Source organism: Hippocampus guttulatus, chromosome 1 (genome assembly GCF_054856545.1).
Source record: "Hippocampus guttulatus isolate MCC_2025c chromosome 1, RoL_Hgut_1.0, whole genome shotgun sequence".
NCBI classification, from domain to species: Eukaryota; Metazoa; Chordata; class Actinopteri; order Syngnathiformes; family Syngnathidae; genus Hippocampus; species Hippocampus guttulatus.
Genome location: NC_141261.1, coordinates 2295991 through 2318643, shown reverse-complemented (window position 1 = coordinate 2318643; position 22653 = coordinate 2295991). Strand labels below are relative to the sequence as shown.

At 41.1% G+C, this 22653-nt stretch overlaps 1 protein-coding gene across 1 annotated transcript in view; it reads right to left on the bottom strand.

Annotated features, from left to right (window-relative positions):
- Nucleotides 1-3253: 3253 nt before the first annotated feature.
- Nucleotides 3254-22653, bottom strand: part of prkcz (protein kinase C, zeta) — a 53706-nt gene continuing 34306 nt past the window's right edge. The window contains exons 15-18 of the mRNA XM_086135048.1: nt 21678-21757; nt 20789-20878; nt 12155-12270; nt 3254-6506 (exon numbers count right to left, since the gene is read on the bottom strand). Of these exons, the coding sequence (XP_085991174.1) occupies nt 6419-6506; nt 12155-12270; nt 20789-20878; nt 21678-21757 (374 nt within the window). The 3' untranslated portion in view covers nt 3254-6418. The remainder of the gene's footprint in view (nt 6507-12154; nt 12271-20788; nt 20879-21677; nt 21758-22653) is intronic.

Sequence of the window (22653 nt, the reverse complement as noted above, 5' to 3'; positions counted from 1 at the left end):
CACGTCTACCGTTTAAAAAACAAAAAAAATTCCCATTCTTTGCCAGTGACAGAGGTGAATTCTACATGAAACAAACTTCTAATGAGAATAATAATTAAAAAAAAAAGAAATATATGGCAAAAGCTATAATCGCAAGCTCTAACTGCAGACTGCTAACAACTTCCGGTGATGCAGGTCATGAGCCGCCGTAGGTTAAAGGTGACCTGCTTTGTTATTTTATTTTTAAAATACTTTTTTGGGGGGTGAAACTGAAGAGGATGCTTAGGGTGGACTGTGCACTAACACAAAAATATAGAATATTAATAACACAGACACATATATTTTTAATCTATTTTCCCCGGGCCTAGACACAATCACGATTGACTTGGGACCAGTTCACGGGCTACCGGTCGATCACGGTTGTTACGGTTATCGATGGAGTTTTTTGGAATGTCCTCCTACCGGGTGAGCAGTCTTTGAATGCACATCGCATCCCTTGTCGAACGCAACGAGCATCGATGTACGATCCGCTCCGTTTTTGGAACGAGCCACAATATTAAAGTTCAAGCACCCGTTACGTGCCACGAGTGATCCACCCGCACGCGAGATTTGTTCCAAGTATTGCGGGCGAGGTTTTCAGAGCAGCCCACCTTTGCACCACTTGATGACCTGAGTCGGAAGCAGCGTCCAAATTGGTACGTTGCGTCTTGCCAAGTCCGGGGAGACATTTGTGTCAAATTATTCACACAAATCAGTCCGCCATTTTCACGTTTTTCCACATTTGCAGAGATCTTGTTTTTTTTTTTTTTTTTTTTGTAAAATGTACAGTTTTGATCAGAATATTAGCAATAGTATAGGAAGCAAGTAAAGCTCAAATCCTGACACAGTTCTGAAATGTGTTTCCCTCATCATTCATCTTTCAACCTGTGCTAGCTCTTACAGTGGAAACAATAGTTAAATTGCATTGAAGTACAATACATTTAGCTCTATTCCACCAGAACTGTTTGTTTTCCAACATTTATTTAGGTACAATTTTGCTTAAACCTGTATGTGGAACACACTTTAATTTAATCATTAAGTGCAGTTAGTTTTCACATTTTCTGATATTCAAGCAAATTTCCTCGTCATTTTAACAGCATAATGTGGCATACAATCATATTAAATGTACATTTCAGGAAAACAGCTAATTTCTGGTGAACACTATGGCTTACTACACTACTGTATTGCATGTCATTTTGGGAGCACTTGGAGAGCAAAGTGGGATTTTTTGTTTGTTTGTTTGTTTGCTAGGATTTGGGTGTAAAATGTTAAACTACGGGCGGCCCGGTAGTCCAGTGGTTAGCACGTCGGCTTCACAGTGCAGGGGTACCGGGTTCGATTCCAGCTCCGGCCTCCCTGTGTGGAGTTTGCATGTTCTCCCCGGGCCTGCGTGGGTTTTCTCCGGGTACTCCGGTTTCCTCCCACATTCCAAAAAAAAAACATGCATGGCAGGCTGATTGGACGCTCTAAATTGTCCCTAGGTGTGTGTGTGGGCGTGGATGGTTGTTCGTCTCTGTGTGCCCTGCGATTGGCTGGCAACTGATTCAGGGTGTCCCCCGCCTACTGCCCAAAGACGGCTGGGATAGGCTCCAGCACCCCCCGCGACCCTAGTGAGGATCAAGCGGTTCGGAAAATGGATGGATGGATGGATGTTAAACTACTGCTTTAGAAAAAGTCAACAAAAAGGAATACTTGGCCGTTCAACGAAGTAGCAGGTTTTCCCCGTGTTGATTTTCCCTGTGTAAATGAAAAGACAATAAGGTTTTATATTTCTGTGCAGCACGCACTAATACCATAGTTGGTTGTGCTAGCTTGACTGGTGAGAGCTGCTTCACATCTGGGTCACGTGTAGTGAGTGGACCAATTCCTAGCACCTGTGAAGTGCTGTTCCACTTCACCTGTGGGCTGTTCCCAGTGCGTTTGCGCATGTGGAAATAAAAGGTATAACACAGCGCTATGATCCCGAACAAAACGGTAAATGGACCAAGTACATTTTGACAATGAAAATACAGTCATTCTTGTGAAAGGATCAGCTAGCGCCATCCCAAACAAGTACCATAAAGGGGGTTCCAATGTTCAGCAAGTCTAAAGAAAGATGAAGACCTCGTTCCACAAGAAAGCACGACCACCCAGCACCATGAGATTTACAACCGGCTGCAGATGGTCCTGCAGTGACGGCTCATATGGAAGGACTTGAACATGGACAGCAGCCACGTTCACCACGTGGGATTCAAACCAGTGAGAATATGGTTACAAGGCTACATTTGCTCATTCAACAGCCTGGAAGACGCAGAACACGTTTAATGTGTGTTTGATAGGTTAGATTCAGTCGCAGGTCGATTTTGTTTCGGAAACGTCATCACTCTAAATTACATTACTACGCATGGTAAAATCCATATTGCGCAAACTTAAAAATGAAAATATCTGAAAAACATCGTGTGCTACAAAAAAAAAAAAGTAAAGACTTTTTTTTTTTTAAATCGACTTCAAAAACACATTTGGGACACATAAAGCCATCTCTGAATAAAAGATGATCAGTGTAATTTTGAATGTGTTTTGGTGTCAATACCTTTTTTTCTCCAATGCCCAATTTTATTTTCAATGCCAGAGCTTTATGGTTGTCTCCTTCAGTCACAAAAAGGTCACGGTGCCATCGGATGCAGGACAACCCGCGAGACCACAGCATGTTCTCAAATGACTTGAAGATTCAAAAGACAAGTTTGACTATCATTGTAGATCCAAAAAGTCTTTTTACATGTGGTAACCACATTTTGAATCGTTTTTTTTATTTGCGGACACATGTAACGCAATTGTGATTGGTGAAAATGACATATCTGTAAGACCATTTTGCTGGGACAAATGTCGTCGTCATTTTTGCCAAGATCCATCATGCCAGTTTGCCATCATACAATTTGATTCGGACTAGTCGTAATTCCAGTTACACCTATGCACAATGTCATTCCGCCAAGCCAAAGACTTCGTTTTATACATCTAAAAAGGAACATGTAGTTGCTTGAAGTGAATTAAAGTTATCTTGAACAGGAATCATGACTAGTCAGAATCAAATTCCTAGATATCAATGTCACTAATTCACTTGTGAATACCGGTAGCTGTACTTCCCAACTTGCGGATGAATAATCTATCTGCCACTGAATTGTACATATTTACACTGATTCCAAAAGAAGGCCCCGCTTCAAAATGGGGAGAACAACATATGAATTACCTTCATCATCACTAATTGCTCAATGTACGAGTTTATTGTAAACAACAGTGAAAATATTTACACTTGCATGACAGTTAATCCCCTTAGCAGGAAGTCTTCATTCTTATGAAGAAGGCTAAAGTGTTTGAATGATTCTGCGTTTTCTCAAAGTCATGTTAAAATGTTACTTTACAATTTTTGAGCTTGCTGGCATGGAATAAATTATTTCAATATCCATCATGTGAACTATTGTCTAGAAATTCAAATACAATGACAAGCGTCCCGGAATAGATTGTGTTTAACCTTATGGGCTCCACTGTACATTATTGAACGGTGAATATCAATAGAGGAGGAAATATGCCCATATTTTAAAAAAATGGTGATTAGCAAAGAATGCTTTATTCCATTTAAATAAGCGTGCTAATTTGTTTTGATGGGCCCTGAAACCACAAACCAATATGTGCTAATTATATACATAACAAGCACAAGGACACAGCAGTGAACATTTGAAACATTGTCACTAAACTATATTCTGGTACACACAAACGACCTTTTGCATATTTGTGCCACTGAGTGATTTGTTCACTCAATAAAATGGAGGTTGCCACAAGCAAACGGAGGTACACACATACTGATTTAAAACGGAACTGATAGTGTGTGGTGTACTTGAGATGACCAGCGGCACAGCACAACACCAAAAAATAAATGAATAAAACCAATCGACATTTGCACATAAAAAAGTAGTCCCAAGACTGACCTGTAAGAGGCAGCATGGTGCCACAAAAAGGTAGTACAAGAGTAGAAGAAGATGCTAGGCTAACTATTAGCTTATCTGAAAAACGACGTTGCTGTTGCAAACTTGTCATGTTATTTCGGTGAAGGACTCGGTTTGGTTCTATAAACACTCAGAATCAGTTGCTTCTTTTTATGAGCAACTTTTAGGTGGCTTTCTAATTGGCTACTTCACCACATGGGACAATTTGAGATTGAAATTCTTGAACAGGTGTAACGTTTGACTGTCAGCACCAATCGGTTTCTGAGCAGATTGATTTGGGGAAAAATAGATTTATATCACTGAATACACCCCACACCACAAGATTATCTAGCAGGAGAATCTTTTTGAGACACGTGGGTCTTTGCCAACTAAGATCAAAGAGACAGGAGAAAAAAATTCTAATGAAGACAGATTGTCAGTAGGTGTGTACCATGCTTTGCAGTCTACAGAAGTGATTCTTAATTCTTCTGGTGGGTCGTGGACCAATCGTGGTTGGCTTGCAGACAAGAAGAAAAATAAACGACGGGGTCTTTGGTTTAGGACAATGTCGAATGACGCACACTGAACTACCGTAGTTTGTGCAGTGGCGTATGAATACACCATCCCGCGGCACACTCACTTGGTACCTAAATGACAGTTTTTCATTTGAATGGTTTATGTTTGTGGTCCAGAAGTATTTTTCATCAAAATATTCACTACTGTGTTTGCTTTGGTTAGTTACTTCGGTACCTTCTACTTCTCCTTTATTTTGAAAGGCGTGCATCTGAAATATTCTTATTGGGGGTCCACCAGGACATGTACTCATTCGTAATCAGATTTTTCAACACGGTACAAAAGCTTCCCTGGACCCGCATGGAACATATTACATAAGCTGCTAGTTTACTCTGTAAACAAACACAATGCAGCTCAACCTCTGGCTAACAGACACCAAAGCTGGTGATTTCAAACTCATTTGATTTAATTTGTGAATATCACTGCAGCATATAAAAAAACGAATGTGATACTAACAACCTTCAGCGGCATTTAAACAACCACTTCAGGGCTTGTCAGATGGAGCCCAAGCAATTACATACGAGGCTTGTGTTTAGTACAATTGTTACAACTGATCAAACTGTTACTGTTGCACTGAGTAAAGGTCAAATTATTCATGTCACACCTCCTGGAAAAAAAGTGCTGAGCCAAATGAAATTTTGATCTTTCATTTGACCTTATTCATTTTTATAGCCACAGTTCACATGTTGATGCTCCTTGGAGTGCTCAGAAGTGCCCTTTTTTAAATATCAATAAAAATACAAATTAAAAAAAAATACAAATTTGAAAAATGATGTTTTCAGTGGGTATTTTTAAACATTTTCTTTATTTTTCTCAACTTCGCTAAAAGCCGATCGTGACTTTGCAACAATAGGTCAATGCGGGTCCCGGGGTGACAAGAGTTGAGAACCACTGGTCTAAAACGATGCAACCTTTTGCTTGTGACATCAACTCAGATTTGCTTGTCAAATCTCACACTCACTTTACCCCTACGATGAAATGTGCAAACTAGGAAAACTTCTCACAAGCCATTTACTAATCACTACTGGTGGCTCACATTTTGAAGTTATTTCCAACGTGGGATTTGGCAACGCTGCGCCTGTGCTTCGGAATTCATTGATTCTAAAATAAAACAATTCCTCATTTTGCTGGGCTCTAAAAAGAGCCTGGCACGGTATAGACTACTGTATTCTGACAACTTGAAGTGGGCAAAGGGAGATAAGTGCAAGCAGACACAGGAATTTGCTTGATGTGTGAGGCACTTCTTCATTTTTTTTTTTTCAAATAAATTCAAGAAAAATTATTGAGTTGCTATGGATGAAACGGGGCCACTTGCATCAACAAAAAAGGCATTGTCAAATTTGGATTGAATACCTACATGATCGTACATAATAACTTAAACTTTCATTCATCATTATACATTCTTATTTTAAACCAGTCCCTTGCCCCGCCCGCTCCCTCTAATTGAGATTTAAAAAAACACAGACAAATTACCAAGAAAGTCGATGTAAAATGTTCAAGTCCTTCACAGAAGCTGTGGTTCATCCAGAAATGTGTGACGGAATAAAAGGGTGCCAGGCGAGGAACGAGCCAGCTCTCGAAGAATTGGACACCACAATGGACATTCTGGGGCTTCAGGAACCAAAAGCACATAAAAGAACAAAGAAAGGTCAGACGACATATCCGGAGGGAATGTTCTTTGAGTAGGAGTGAGTTTTTTTTTTTTCCTTGCAGATACCAACAACATTCGGAATTTGGTATCCCAGTAGTGCAGGAAAGAACATTTCCAGTTTGTCCCTTGAGTCCTCAGGATGCCCTGTTAGAGGCTTTTGGCAGAGACAGCGGCTTGGTCACGCTGGAGGAGGAGCCAAGATGAAAATACCTTGCCTCCTTCATACAGACTCTTCAGTGGAAAGCAGCAGTGGGTTGATGTATTCGAACCCCTCAAACTCCGACTGGTCTATTCTTTTGATGACGCTCCTGAAGATGGAGAAGGAAGAAGGGGCGTTAAAAACAACTTCTGCATTGGGACATCACATTAGCGATGGAAATTTGGCATTCTATTTGTCATTGTACAACCTTGTAGTACGGGCCACCCCTACACTCACTGAAGACTCGATTGTATTTTCAGTCGTCGTGGCAGCACTTCATCACCAAGTCAGCGCAATACACTTGGTCAATGAACACTTCCAATGGCAGCCATTAAAAGAAATTTTAAAAAGTCTGAAAGAATTGATTGCCAGGATTGCTGAGTGATCTTTCAAGCTCACGGAATATTGGAAACTAACTGAAGTTTAACTAACTGAAAACTAAGACTCTTCTTTCAACACTGCAACTCTGCTTACCTTTTGGCTTTGACATGATACGGTTTCAATATATTCCACTGGATTCTCTTCATTGTTTGACAATAGCAGCTCTCGAAGCCTCATGGGCAGGGGAAACCTTTTTTTTTTTTATGTAAATTTGCTGAACTGGCACAATTCACAAAATTCAGAATACAATACAATACGATGCATGCTGATTTATACGGCGCTTTCACAACAGCGGCAGCTGTAACAAAGCGCTTAACAAAACAGTTAACATAAAGTAAAATAATAAACACAACACATAACATAAAACACGGACAGAATGGCTTACAATGTACATTTTTAGAAACGGGCAGCTAACCAAGATTTACTTGGTGGTTTAATCTCCCCCTTAAGTCTGTATCAATAATATACCTCCTTTAAGAAGTTTGGATTTTGTTACGGAGGCAAAACAATAGTGCTAATTTAAATACTCTCACACAGGTTCCCCAGCAAGGTGGCTGAAAATCCGCCATTTTTGTTCCTTGAGACAGCATGGAACCCATTTCACTGTCACGTGAAAGTCAACATCTACAGAGAGCTGCACCAACAGACACATTCTGAAAACACACGGTAACAATCGTCAAACTTTTTTCACCAACGATTTCCTTTTTTTAAGCTCCAAATAAACACTACATGGTTAAAAGTCAACATTGCTGTGATCTGTGACAGCCGACCTGCGTCGTTTCTATTTTGATTGTAAAGTGAATTGTAACAAGAGCACAAGCTAAGGCTGAAAATGGCTTCCTATTTTGTTTGAAGTGCACTTTATTTCAAATGCGTCTGTCATCTCGTTCTGTTAAAGTGTGTTTTTGGGGGGGGAGGGGGGGGGGGGGAATCTGCTGCCGCTGTTGCGATGGCAACGTCCGACTGAAAACATTTGATTTGTAGGGATTTTTCCATCGGCTTCTCTGGCCAAGTTCAGCGAGGCAGCGTTTAGTTGTCAAGAAAAACAGCGTGCCGAGAATTGTGGGGAAAACCCAATGTGTGTGTGTGTCTCGGACAACCCCGTAAAGCAGGGGTGTCAAACTCATTTCATATTGTGGGCCGCATACGGCCTCGGTCGATGTCAAGTGGGCCAGACCATTAAAATGATACCATACTCTGCTATAAATAACCAAAATATGTCTCTCCTTTGTTTTGATATAGCGAAGCACAAGTACATGAGGAAAATGTTGAAATGTACCTACATTTCATTTACCTAACATTTCATAAAACACCTTAGATTTCCTTCGACAAATGTGCAATTTCATTTTATCATTCACATATATGCAGTGCAACTGATCCCACTGATTGTACAAAGGCACAAAACTTGAACAATTAGTATTTAAAAATATAGTCATGCATTTTAAGATTAAACAAGATTTATAAAGAAAGGATTTTTAAAAACCATTTACACATGTGCATATGAAATCTAAATGTAACCCCCACCTACACTTTACAAACGAAAGAGAAAACAATGACTAGCGGTTAATACATGAATTGCATCTTAATACAAATATTCATTTTGTGTCTTTTATGCTTTTTTTTCATTTTTAAATTATCCCGCGGGCCTGACCGACCCCCCTCGGGGGCCGGTTCCGGCCCGCGGGCCGTATGTTTGACACCCCTGCCGTAAAGTGTCATTTGTTCAAACATGATCGCAAACAGGAGAGAAATAATTCAGACTCCGTTCAGACTAATCTGTGCTCTTTGCTTCCTGAGTCTGCTGCAACCATCAGCAAAAACAATGGCGGGTTAATGAAGTGAAACCCCATAACTAGTGGATTCAGACTGTGCTGGGTAAATAGAACGTCTCCTAGCAACAGTCTTGGCTTCATTTCTATCTTACAATGCGTGTGTACGTGTGTGTTTTTTGTGTCAGTGGCGATACAAGACGCACATCTCCACAAAGGGCCTTCCTCCAGTTAAGACTGAGAAGACGGAAAAAGATTTTGAAGTGAAAGCCAAAGGTGCTTTCAGTTGGCGTGAGTCCAATGTTAGTCAAACCGGTCGCATGTTTTTCTGTCTTTGCGCTTTTGAAACGTTTCAAATAAGATGGCGGTATGTACATGCATTATCTTTCAAATAGACTTTGTTAGCTCTGCCGAGACAAGCTTCGAGCTCACAAAAGGCAAAAATGATGTCGGCCGTTCCTCTAAAACCTGACCACGTCCTTCTCCACCTGGTACTTGACTGGTTCACAGGCGAGACAATCTGATCCCATGGAAAAACGGGTCTCGCTTTGCCAAACGTCACCGCATTGACCTTGGCTTCACACCATCATAGCACAGTGATGGAACCTGTAATTGGATCCGGGACTTCCTCACACAAAGGCAGCTGAAAGTCCGAGTGGGGAGCCAAATGGCGAGCATCCTCTTAGGGCGCGCATGCTTAGGTTTCATCCGGAGCCGCCTAGTGGTCACACAGCCAATACTGCGCTGCCGGATTGAACACCAACATGAGTGAGTCATCAAGCTCACTCACGGTGGCAAAGTTTGTCATTGGTGCTGCAGCCACAACTTTGCATTCATTCGAACCGAGAATAAGCATCTTTCTGATCTCTTGATCATTTTTATCCCATCTCACTTTGTTGTTGGATTTTTATTTTCACCAGTCTGGGCTAACCTGGGTATCATATTTTGTACCAATGTGGCTGTATGTCAAAAAAATTTCACATCCTTAATAACTCAACTTTAAATATAACTTGGAAGAACAATGTGAAAATGAATTAGTAACAACGTTAAATAAGAATATAATAACATAATAGCAATAAAAGGTAATAAATGAAAATAAAAACCGGCTGATCCTGCGGTGTGCACATTAGCCTCTTCTTTTAAAAAAGGCTGTTTTTCACAGATGAGGAAGAATCTGTGCCTTTGAAAATGGTTCTATGAGCCGTCTGTATGTGTTCCTGCATCAAGATCGTGAGAAGCCAACATCAAAATCACAATTACATTTCCATTAACAGTCCACTGACTGATTCAGAACAGGCATAACTTAAAAAAAGAAAAAAAAGGGCAATGCACATTACTACATGAACCTGGATGAGAGGCAGACTCAGTCGAATTGTTTGGTCACCCACCGTTCGGACTTTTACAAGCACCGAGGCAGGAGAAGAAATATGCTTCTCTGGGCTGTAACTATGGCTTCCATTTTCAAAGACGGGGTGCTGGCATAGAAAGTCTAAATGCTTCCCCGCCCCCTTCCCCCTCACCACAGCATACTGGCAGGAGCCCCCCAGCAATCCGGGCTTTTAATGTAGCAATGTAAATCTCTAACATGGAGAGTTTACCCTTCTCTCTCCTGACAGTGCTTCACTTTTCTTTCTTCTTGTGCCAAGCCCATCAGGATTGGGAGAGAGGGGAGACTGGTGAGCTTTTTGCATCACCCTCTCATAGCGGGAGTGGGCGACATCAGCCTCTCTCCCTGGTAACGGAGAGAAGACACAGGGATGGGGAGATAAAGTGCGAGAGGCAGCAAAGAGCCAAGCGCCTTCTTTTGATGTGCCTCGGTGTTTGATGCAAGGTTGATATCGCCACTATTTGAACCGGCAGAGTGCTCTCCACCCCCCCTGCTGTTCATCTCCCTTTCTGTGGAACCCCCTCAACATCCTCCCCGAATGTCCGCCGTGGAACACTGTCTTCTAATTCTGTCACGCGTGAATTCGGAGGCCCTTCCGAACAGCCTCGCCGCAAACGCTTAATGAGCTGAAAGGCTCATCCAGCCCGAGGCTGGTTTGAAGAGTGCGCCGCGCCGACAGCCGGCCTCTGCATGTTCAAAAGGTAAGAGAGCAAAAAACATCTGCCGTGGGTTCAAAGCGTGATGGGTATTTAATAAGGCTCCAGTTCACACTAACAGATCCAGTGGCTACATGCGCTCTGATCTTTGCGTCTTACTGTAAATGTGAAGTACGAAAGCGGGATAGAAGGAAATAAAATTCTTGAGCAGGCCATCCATCCATTTCATTTTCCGATCCGCTTCTCCTCACAAGGGTTGCGGGGCATTGATGGAGCCTCTCGTGGCTTTCTTCGGGCAGTAGGCAGGGGACACCCTGAACTGCGTGCCAGCTAATCGCAGCTGAGCAGGCCACTCGACATTTAATCCCGCCACTATTTCGCAACACTGGCGATTGTCGTACAGGCATAATCATGGCACTCTTTGAGAGGTGTTGTATACAACGGGAACACCAAAGCCAGAATCTCCACGCCGCAGCAGGATCCATTGCTTTACCGAGGCGTCTCAGAGCTGCATGACCTTGTGTGATGTGCTCGCTTCAGTATCAGTCAGACAAAATCCATCAATTCAACGCAAGTTAAGCCATTCATTTACCTGTGCAAATGCTAATTTTCTAGCAGATGTTAGCTAAACAGCTTGTTACTTAGTTTGCCATGGTACGATTTTAAATGAGAGTTTTAGGGCTCAATTCTACACCATTCACGAAACAAAGAGTTGAAAGCTTCTGTATGGTTCAGCCATCTTTTTTTCACTGCTGGTAAATTCACAGAAAACTGGTGGAAGTGAAACATATATTGCTATTTCAAGAGTGCAGTACATTCAAATCCTGAGAACACCTGAAGAATTGTCCACTCAACTCGCACCATACTCAAGGACAAAGGCTAAGGGACGAAGAACAGCTATGAAACAAAACTAAAATGTCAAACATCCATCCGAAACAAACCAGAAAAAGAATTTTGAACAACCTACACATGACACACGTGAACAAGAATTATTGGCACCCTTCCGTTAAAGAAAGAAAACCCCACAATGTTTTCATGCATTTCACTTCAAACATAACAAGAAGGGAAATTTCCCAAATGCATTTTGACAAATGCATTTCTCGGAGTTTTAATGTGGAACTCGGGAAACTATCAAGGCATTCTGCACAAGAATTGTGCTGCCGCCTGTCAAAATAATAACTAAAATAAAAATTTTAAAAAGCGCTCTGAGACGCAGGTCAAGTCATGCCCGATTTGAATGAATTCATTGTTCATTGAAATTTGGTGTGTATTCCTACGGTACTTGTGGCAGATTCAATTTCAGTGACTGTTGTTTTGTTTCTTTAATGGAAGATGACCCGTAGTTGTGTTCACGCGTGTAATCGGGGCAATAACAATGTGTATTGGTGTTTTTGAGCGTAAACCCGATGAGGGAAAACAAAACCAAAGTTAATTGAACGTGACATCTCTTTCTCACTCACCTCGCCACACTTTTACATTTTCACTCTTTCTCTGATATACTAGGTAAAAAAATAAAACATGACTTAACGATGGTGGTCAGGACATTTTAAGAAATGTTACTTACTCATCATCCGGTGTGAGTTGTACGGGCTCATTCGTAAATTGTGTGTCAAAATTTTCAAGGCCGTAGTCATCCGAGATTTGAGGTTTGAAGGGCGGCGTCATCTCCTTCTTCTCCAGCTTTATAAGATAAGAAAACCTTTATTAGTCTCGCAATGGAGAAATTCCCAATTCACAGCAGCAAAGTTATGAAAGGAAGAAGTAGAACAACAAAATATAGGAGCTGCTGGAAAGGCAGCCACTCTCGCGGCGCCATTTTGAAGTCAAAATAACACAACACAACACATAGGACACAGACAGTCGTGCAATCTTCACCACTTTTCTGCATACACTTTGTTCTCTGAAGCAGTTATAGATGAAAGAGGAGAGGATCAAAGTGTCCTTTCTCCAGTGGATCAGAGACGTCATGCTGAAAATGTGCACACGTCTGCTACAAGCTAAGTTTTGAAAGCAAACACGAAGCTGCAGCGTCCATTGACGAAAATAGATGAGTTCACTTCTCCTGTCCCACGTAATCCGCTTCAAACTCCAAGCCGCGACTCCCAGTTCCAAATCCGCATCCGCAAAAAATCCGTTTGTTTGTTTTATGGAAACAAACAAACAACACATTTTACTGAATCAGACAATTCCCAAGGCTCCAACGTTTCAAATAAATACGGACACAAAAGTTTTGTTTCTGTTTGTTCAACGGAGTAATCGGGTACCACTGTTTTTAAATTCCATTGCGATTTATTTTTCTTGCCAATGAAAAACAAGACATTGCAAGGTTTCACACACTCATGGGAATAATGTCTGAAGTTTTTCCTTTTTTTGGGCCGGGGGGGGGGGGGGGGGGAGCTTCACAGAGTTGTGGTACGTTTTTGAATGATAATATACAGGAACAGGGTGTGCATTTTTATCACCTGCCTTTTGCGCTTGCACATATTCAAGTGTTTCTGAACACCAGCGCATAAGCATTGCAGAAGGGAGGATGTTCTCGAATCAATCCTTTACGATGGCTCACCTCCTATGTTTTATCGTTTAATGTGACAAACGGGCACCTCACGGCTGTTTTCCTGCACAGCAACGAATCCAGCAGAGAAAAGCAAAATACAGGTTGAGGTTGTAAAATTATTTTACAGCAGTGATTCGGCCAGGGGAGTTTTGTTGAGTTTGTTTCCATGGTTTCATATTATTCCCCCTCTTAAGTGTGTACTTAGGACGTTCTCGAAGAAACAATGAATCAGACTGGCACGGATAATAGCGGGATGTTAGAAAGAAATTGGAGCTTTGTTCCACATATTTGTCCAAGTCAATGGAGCCCTAGTTTGTCATCTGATTTACCAATATTTGATGCTTACTAAAAATTGCTAACAAGAAGACTGTTACTGACCAACGGTGTCTTAATATATTTCTTCATTCAAAATTAACTAAGAAAAAACTGTCCCGGTAATTCATTATTTCAAATTAAATGCAAAGATTATCTCACGGGCAAAGCTGCACAGATGCTCTGCTTGGCCTTTTAAGGTTGCTTAGACCTTCTCATATTCGAATGGTGCCTCACTGGTCCCGTGCCTCCGCCGGTGTAGCATATTCACTAATCAGCGAGTTCAGAAGTCAGGGAACGCGCTCAACGAGCTGGTGGTGGTCAGGAAACATTTTACTGTTGCCTCTGTAACAACCACAAAACCTTCCAAAGGGCTCAAGGTAAAAGAACAGTTCCAGAATAAGGACAGTCTCAAGGTCTCGCACGGCAGCTCCATATGTTTCCTCCTTGTTAAGGAACAATCTCATCTCGCTGAAACTTTGTTGTTGATTTCTGTGTATATTTGTGTTTAGGTTCTTCAAAGCTCCCGATCTTCCTTCCTTTGTAGGCCCTTTCGATGCTTCGTTAGCAATACAGGTTCAAAGTGTTTGGTGGGAAGAGCTTCAAACAAACAACAGAGACTTTCTCTTCCGGGCCCGATGGTATTCCCAGAGAGAAGTTTCAACAGCCTAAACCTGAGCTCTGTCGTTGACGCCCTCGGAAATTGAAAGCTCAGTATTCAGTTCAAAAGCAGCTGATCTGAATTAGTTTGAATTTAGGCTCGACAGAGTGGTAAATCGGTGGTAAATCAGTCATCACGAAATGATGATGGAGATGCGCATTATATACTCATTCAAATGGACATTTTGTCATGGTGCAGCCAGCATTGTGTTAAAATGTATTACTATAACAAGTACCGGTACTGTGGAACCTCTTAAAGGTCATATATACCTTCAGCGCGTCCACTACCTCAACAAAAAGAGATCTTCAATTGAGTCCTGATAGATTCCCCTTGGCAACCGGAGAGAAACACGTTACGTCATTTCCCATTGGAATTAAAGCGAGTGCAGCGTGAGGAAAAAATATATATATATTTTGCTCGGTCATGACTGGATCTCACATTCCTTTTTATTGATACAAATTAACATGAAACAACTGATTTGATCAACATTCATGTAATATTCAACAGATCTCAATTTAAGACATTATTATTTACACATGTCATGGATTTGTAGACCAAAATTTAACAGCCTGTCAGTGTTTCCCAACTTTTATTGAGCTAAGACATCCATTTTATATTAGAAAAATCTCATGGAATACCACCAAACAAAAATGTCACCAAAACCATTATGATTTTGTCTCTAAATAAGTACTGACCAAATTCAAAATCTGGGTCTGTTTAAATGAATACAAAGCTGATATACTCGCAGGAAGCCATCAGTTATTCTATTGTGCGAATAGTAACAGGGGACTCCACACTTTTATTGTATATTCTGCCATTTAATGAAAGAATATTTACTGTAACTGTCCTGTCCTCATTCTTTATAATGTCATAGACAGATAAACAAAAATATAATTTTGGGAGAAATTAGGTGAAAAGTGGATGGACTGGATTTCCCACGGCACCGCTGATAACTCTCACTATGGTGTGGTTTGAAATCACTGGTGTATCTGAATTAAAAAAAAAAAAAAAACTCTTACCCTCTCTCTGGACTGCATAATTCAGCTTTTCCCTCCCCTCAGGGTTAACATACTCTGAGTGTTCACATAACCTGCTTTCTGGAATCCCCATCCCATTCATATTGGCCAACCTTTCCCAAGTGCTTCTGATGTTGAACATTGCAATGTTTCTGTGAGTACTCACACTCTTCATATCTCAAGATTCTCCTCTTGGGATCGCAGAACCTCTCAATGTGCATGGCAAAATATGCTTCAATTAGGCACCATGCTTCAATTAGGCATCACTTAAGCTGGCACTGTTAGAGGTTCTCTCTCGCTCCCTATCTCCTTCTCGCTAGGGCACAGGTGTCAAACTCAAGGCCCGGGGGCCAGATCTGGCCCGCCATATCATTTTATGTGGCCCACGAAAGCAAATCAAACATGTCAACTTCTACCAAGATTGCTAAAATCTGGACCAAAATTTCAACTTCTCATATGTAATAAATAAGAGAGATATTGTCAGCATTTTCTTGTTACCAAATCCCTCATTACAGTAACTTAAACAATCGTTGATTCAAACATTATTCTTCACTTCTTGAAATGCTTTCACAGTCATAACGGCAATCCAAGGAAAACGGTCACTTCAATGTGGCCCGTGACAAAAATGAGTTTGACACCCCTGCTCTAGGGCATGAGTTCGTTTTCTGTTGATTGGTATTTTCTATCTGAATGCAACTGAAACCGAGTTATGCATATTATTTGTTGGATTCATTCTCAGGCTATTTTCTCTGTAAAAACCTGAGCCGAAAAAGGATGTCAATGTCTGGACAAAATGATTTTTTGGTTAAACAATATTGCGAAAAACCATAAATAAATTCACAGTTACGCACACCGAAAACATTGCAACAAGTGTTATTTTGAAAATAGAAAAAAATAAATACGCAACTTTTTGCACATCACAAAATGTGAACTTCCAAAAATGAGAGGCATGGTGGCCATTGGAAAATTCGGTTGGTCCATTCCAAGGCACATGGCCCAGAGATTCTGATTATTATTATGATTATTTGTAATCGGCCCTAATTCCTATGTAATTAGCAGAGCACACAGATATCTTTTAACAAACTATTCAATTAGGAAGCCCGCAATAAATAAATAAGTCCGCAGGCTGTGACATGTTTCGTTGGACAGTTGCTTGTTGTGTGACCAACAAAGTAGCAGAGTAAGCCCTGTGCGGGTCGAATCGTCGTCTGTGCCACCACCACCACCTTTTCGCTGAGATCTGATTGGGGCAGACCTCCTCTAAATCTAATAAAATTAAATTTAAATTTAATAATAATAAGCACTTTGAAATACAGCCAGGTGCTGCGACTGAGATTCATGGAATTTTGAAGAATCAATTGGAAAGATACCAGATGGTCAAAAAGATTTAAAATGGAACACCACAACATTAGTTTCACTGCTTCATTATCGAAAGTAATAGATGGTGGTCTGATTTCATTGATAAAGAAGAACCGTAGTGATTTACAGCAACGCTGATCACAAAGGATCAATCCCATCACCGCTCTCATCAAGCTCGACACTTGTCTGGCAATAAAGAACCTTGCATTTGGAAAGGGAATGAAAGACAGAGCCAGGTAAATTATATTCAAATGTGTCATCTCTTCAGAGAGTCAAGCCGCACCCCGGGGACCTGTCTGATGAATATTAATACAGAGTAACAACAGTAGCAGTGTGCCAGGCCTGTCAGGACTGGAGACAGGCTTCTAGTTTGAGGGCAGAGAGCGTCGCTTCTGCACCTCTCAAAGCTTTGTCAACTTGTTTTCCCTTTGCACTACATAGGGGCTGGTTGCTGCACTCAGGAATCTCTCGCGCTTTGATATCCTTCTCCAGTTTGCTTTTGGTGTGTACTTCACAGCCACTGTGGCAGCACTCATTAACACAGTGATTGTTTTCTTCCTCAGCGCGTTACTACCCGACTCTCTTCGACTTAAGTCCCAATAGGGAGACAGATACCACAGAAACACTGCAACGGTGCTAATATTATAAAGTGACATATTATTATGGTGCTTTAAATGCGGATCTGAAAATAAATGCAGCTGTATACAGACTGCCTTAAGAGCCAATGAAGCACAATGAGCCTATGAATGAATGAAACAAATCTAGACTGTTAACTGACATCTTTTACATATGCATTTTGGAGAAACGTATGCTGCCATCCAAGCAACGCTTGTTACAGGGTGCCCCTGATTATTTTAGCAAGCCAAGTCATATTTTGCACGTGTGACAAAAATGTGGCTTTGTAGTAAGAGTGTGAGTACTAGATTGGCCTGCCAGCAGTCCAGACCTTATTGAAAATGTATGCCAGATTATGAACCACAAAATATAACAACGGGGTGTCCTCAGTTCTGAAACGCTTGTTGAGTGTTGTAAAAAGGAAAGGTGATTTAAGACAGTGGTAAACATGCCCCTGTCCCAGCTATTTTGTAACATGTTACAGGAATCGAATAAAACGGCTCTTTCCAGAAACATGCAATATAAGGAACAACTAATTTCGTTTGCGGCAGTTCGGTGATCGACTGGTTTACTGAAGCACGTCCATCTCACAATGCAGAGAGAGTTGCAGGGTTCGATTCCGACTCTGGCCTTCCTGTGTGGAGTTTGCATGCTCTCCCCACACCTGCATGGGTTTTCTCCGGGTACTCCGGTTTCCTCCCACATTCGACAAACATGCATGGCAGGTTAATGGGAACACTCTAAATTGTACCTAGGTGTGAGTGTGAGTGTGAATGGTTGTTCGTCTATGTGTGCTACATTGGATGGCAACCAGTTCGGGGTGTACTACTGGGAAGACAGCTGGGATAGTCTTTTGCACACCCACGACCCTTGTGAGGATAAGCGGATTAGAAAATGGATGGATGGACGTTCCTGTGCAGAACCCTCAAGCTCCCAGGCCTTTTGTAGAGGTCATGCGCTTGCGGAGAATACTGCCCGGGTGGAAACAAAAAAAATATTAATTTTTTTTGCAGATCATTTTGAAAATTATATATATGATAATATATATGAAAAGTAGCAAACAAGACAAAAATTATGGAGCACCCGTTTTCAACAATCTTTCTTATCACTATTTTCTTTCTTCTTTATTTTCTTCTATTATTTATTACCTTTATTCATACCATAATGGCATGGATTCCTTTTTTGAACATATCCAAGAGGTTTACCTTCTCCTGGGGTGTCATGGCTTTCTTGTGGTGTTATGCTGTTTGTCATAAAATTTGCAAAGTGCAAAGCGTTTGGGCATCAACTTAGGGTGTTACAGAATAAGCAAAATAATACACAGACGGCGCAAATAAATGCATTGTTCAGTCAAACAAAACAGCTGCAAGATGAGTTTTCAAATGGCAATTCACAAATCAGCAAACGCTGCATATACAGTATGCAACGACTGTAAAGGATATGGGATAACAAGGAAAAAAACAAAACATTGTAAGTACAGTATCAATGTGATAGCTTTGCAAATATAGAGTATTTTCTTAGTACAGGCTCCACCTAACTGCACCATAAATAGGAAGGCGTACTGTGTGCTGCCTCAGCTCGAGATGTATAAAGTAGATACCTACTGTCATGTTTGGCAAAGGCAAATCAGAAAGAGTAATGACAACTCTGTCCTGTTTTCAAAGCTAACTGTCATTAAATGTGGGTGTGCAGGATCTATTCTGTTTGTTGTTGTTGTCACATGAGTTGGAGTAATCTGACAGGTTATAAAGTCAAAGCCCAGAACAGCTGTCAGCACCTGACTGTCAGGCGGTAGTAAGCACAAAGAACTACCATCGGTTCATCTGCCTGGAGCGAATCTGATGTGCTACAATTTTAGCAAACAATGGGTAACAACAGCAAACTGTTGTCTGACGATGTGATGGAATGATAATTATTCACTCATTTATTATTTTGAGTGATCTACTGCTGGCTGTTTAAGAATCATAACAATATCAAGTCCATTTCAGATGCAACCAGGCAGAAGTAGAAAGCTGCTGGAATTGAAAAGACAGCAGTTCTTGGGGGTGAAAAGAAGTTAATTAAAAAGAAAATCTAAATGTTTATGGATGTTTCATTTCTTTAAGATCATTATGATTATGTTGCATGTATTTTAGAACCTTACTGATACCGAGTACAACAGCTTGTAGCTGAGCCAGAAGAAAGTGAAATAATCACTGCTCTTTTGAAGTACAAATACTTGATTTTAGACAAATTGCACATCAGAGCAGACATCGTGCGCCGCATGAGCAACACAATTCTGGTTCATACATTTTTGTTAAAAATAAAATAAAATACAAAAGTGTGGTGTTAATATATTTAGCACAATAAAATTCAACTAGGGCATTTCCAAGTTATTATTTCATGTGAAAAGCCAGTTTTGATTATGTGGAAAATGAACAGTAAGTCGATTCAGTGTTATTTGAAGTAGTAGAGGGCCATGAAATTTTCACCCCTTTCCGTTAATATTTTGCATCTATATATCATACTTAACCTTTCGTCTCATCAAACCCATTTTTAATATCTCACAATAACCATCCAAGTAAATATTGTACAAAATGCAGTTTCTAAACAATAAATTAATTTATTGGGGTGTGGGGGGGGGGGGGGGGGCGGTTTTAGGCAGTCACAGTTGAGTACTGCCAGATTGGTTGTTGAATCATGAAATTATCCATCAGTCCCCCAACCATTGGTCCATGGCAGTTCGTTGGCCATTTGGTGCCAGCCCGCAAATGATATATTCAATAATGTAGTGGCGGAATGTATATACCCCAATAGTACGTTAGCAGCACAGCACCAGTCAGTCTAACGGTTGTAACGGACCCAAACCAACGTTACAAGATCATAAAAAGAATCATATCATGCCACGAGCCAAAGACATTCAAGAGCAAATGAGAAATAGAGTTTTCAAGGCTATGAGACTTCAGCTGGTAAACCTTCCCAGGCGTGGTTGGTCAAGCTAAATTACTCCAAGAGTGCAATGATGACTCATCCAGGAGGTCACAAACAAACCCAGAATGACATGCAAAGAACTGCAGGCCTCAAAGACTGGGCAAAAATGGTAACCCTTTGAAAGTCAGGAGGCATATGTGGCTGCTGACCAAAAAGTATGCAAAGGTTCGTCTCCCATTTGCCAAGAAACATGTTGAAGGAAAAGTTTACTGAGGTAATGTTGTTCTTTACACCGCAAATTAGATGAGGCTGAAAAAAACGCACCTCGGCTGGCTGGAGCCACTGTCCATTAATTGCTTCAAGACACAAAACTGACAATCAAACAATCAATTAATATGAAAATATTAAATTACACATCCCAAGGATGTCTGTAGTTGATGCATTAAAACAGTAACATTACCGTATTTGGTCTGGATCCTAACTTATTCTTTGGTGGCTGAGACTATTAAGGCAGCATCTCAATCCAATGCCATGTGTGAAATGTTACATATATTAGCAAAATAGTCATTTGAGGAAAATGCACAAACCCCCAATTATTTTAAAGGTAGTAAGTATTCACTGTGTTTACCGGTACTCTTCAACTTTTGTAATATATTGTTAGTATATGTCAACATGAAATTTTGCTTCACATACTCCTTCTGACTCATCACATTGTAAGTTATGTTTGTATTTTGCATCCACGGACGACCACGACCTCTCTGCAACACTTACCTGCTCCCAGTCTATACTGCGGAAAAATGTGTGGGACTTGATATCTGTGAAACCTGTCTGGACCTGACAACCCAGCCGCTCCTTAGGATCCTGTGGGAACCAAGACAGCTGTTCAAAAATCTGAATTGGCGCAACTCTATTCTATCTCATAGCAAAACAATCCAAACAATGTCACATCTGGATTCTCGATTTTCCCCCAAACCTAAATGGAGCCTCATCTGGAAAGTAAATGAGTCTTGAATGGGGAGGATATTTCATACTGCATTTCAGTTGTTACAGTTCTTGAGTTGCTTATCACTAAAACATAAGAAATATAAAGAAAAGTGATGTCATTGTTGAGGCGTTTTAAAAGGACGAGGATGAAAAGACGATTATTATATGAACAAGGACGGAGGGTTGATGTGGGAAGGGTACCCAGCTTGTGGACGCAGGACGGATTGGCAAAATAGGGTAAAGTGCCCATCACTGCGCATTTGTGAGCGAGTATTTCTGTCAGCAGGGTGGCGCGCGTGGGCGTGCAAATGGCAACTCAGATAACCGAGTGCAAGTTTACTGAACAGTTGATATAACCTGCTGAATAACGTGAGTTCTTTTGGGGGTTTCGTGTCAACCTTGGAGAGTCAGCAAAGAAACTGCTAACAAATGCCATGTAATGTTAATAAATCATGTGTTTTTGAGAAAGCGGTCACTGTTATGTCAGTGGTTAGGCTCTTTAATATGAGTATCTACAGTCTGTATACTATTTGTATTGTGTCCTATCCCCTGTATAGTTCATTTAATTTCAGTGCATTGGCTGCCCATAAGAGACAGCCCGATTTCCTGCCCATGGCCACAAGCATTCTTGTCTTGAGAGAGCGTAAGAAAGGCTGCTTTGGCAATGGACTCTCACCTTGTTCAGAAAACCCTTGAGCACGCTGGCTGCTTTCACCGACAAAGATCTTGGGATGCGAATAGGCTTCTCAAGAATAACTGTTGGCCAAAGAGGACAGCAACAAAAGAAGGGTGAGAGGGAAAGAGAAAGAAAAGGACAATCGTGAGGAAGGGCGCTGGATGATTCACAGTCCAACAGCCTGTGGGTCACCATATCTGCTGCGTGGGAGTTCAAGGAAGGGAGGAGACACAGAAGACTCCATTCTGGTTCTTTCCATTTTGATGGTGCACACACAGCTTTGACGCTCCCGCAGTACAATAGTGATAAACGAATAAAAACAACAACGGTCTGGAAAACGGAAGGATCTCCCTTAGTTACGGACATCAAAATACAGTTGGTTCTAAAATGTTGGCCTACCGGTCTGTGCCTGTTTAGTGGATGCTTAAGCTATTGGCGTTCTTTGATTTTAAATGTCAACCGTTTTAAGATCTTAGTTGTGCATTTAAAAACCACTTTGTGTTTCTGTATTTTTGCCCTCCTCTAGAAAGATTAAAATAGTTTTATCTATGGTCCAGGGGGATATAAGGAAATATCAGATTTGCAAAACCACAAATATGTAAAGGAAATATTATTTATCCTTAGATGTTTTTTTTAAATTTGTTTAATGGGTTTGCTACATGGTGCCACATCCGCCTCGCAGTTCAGAGGATGTAGATTAAAATCTAGGCTCTGACGCTGCAGTGTGGACTTTGCATGTTCTCCCCATGACTGAATGGGTTCTCTCCGAGTAATGCGATTTCCTCCCACATTCCGAAAACATGCATGTTATGTCAATAGAAAACACAACATTTTCGGGAGGCGTGTATGTGTCTGAATGGTTGCTTGGCTGTTGACCAGTCCAGGGCATAAAACCCCGCCTCTCGCTGAGATAGGTTTCCAGCACACCCGCGACTGTTGTGAAGATAAGCGGAATAAGTGTGAATCGAAAGATTTT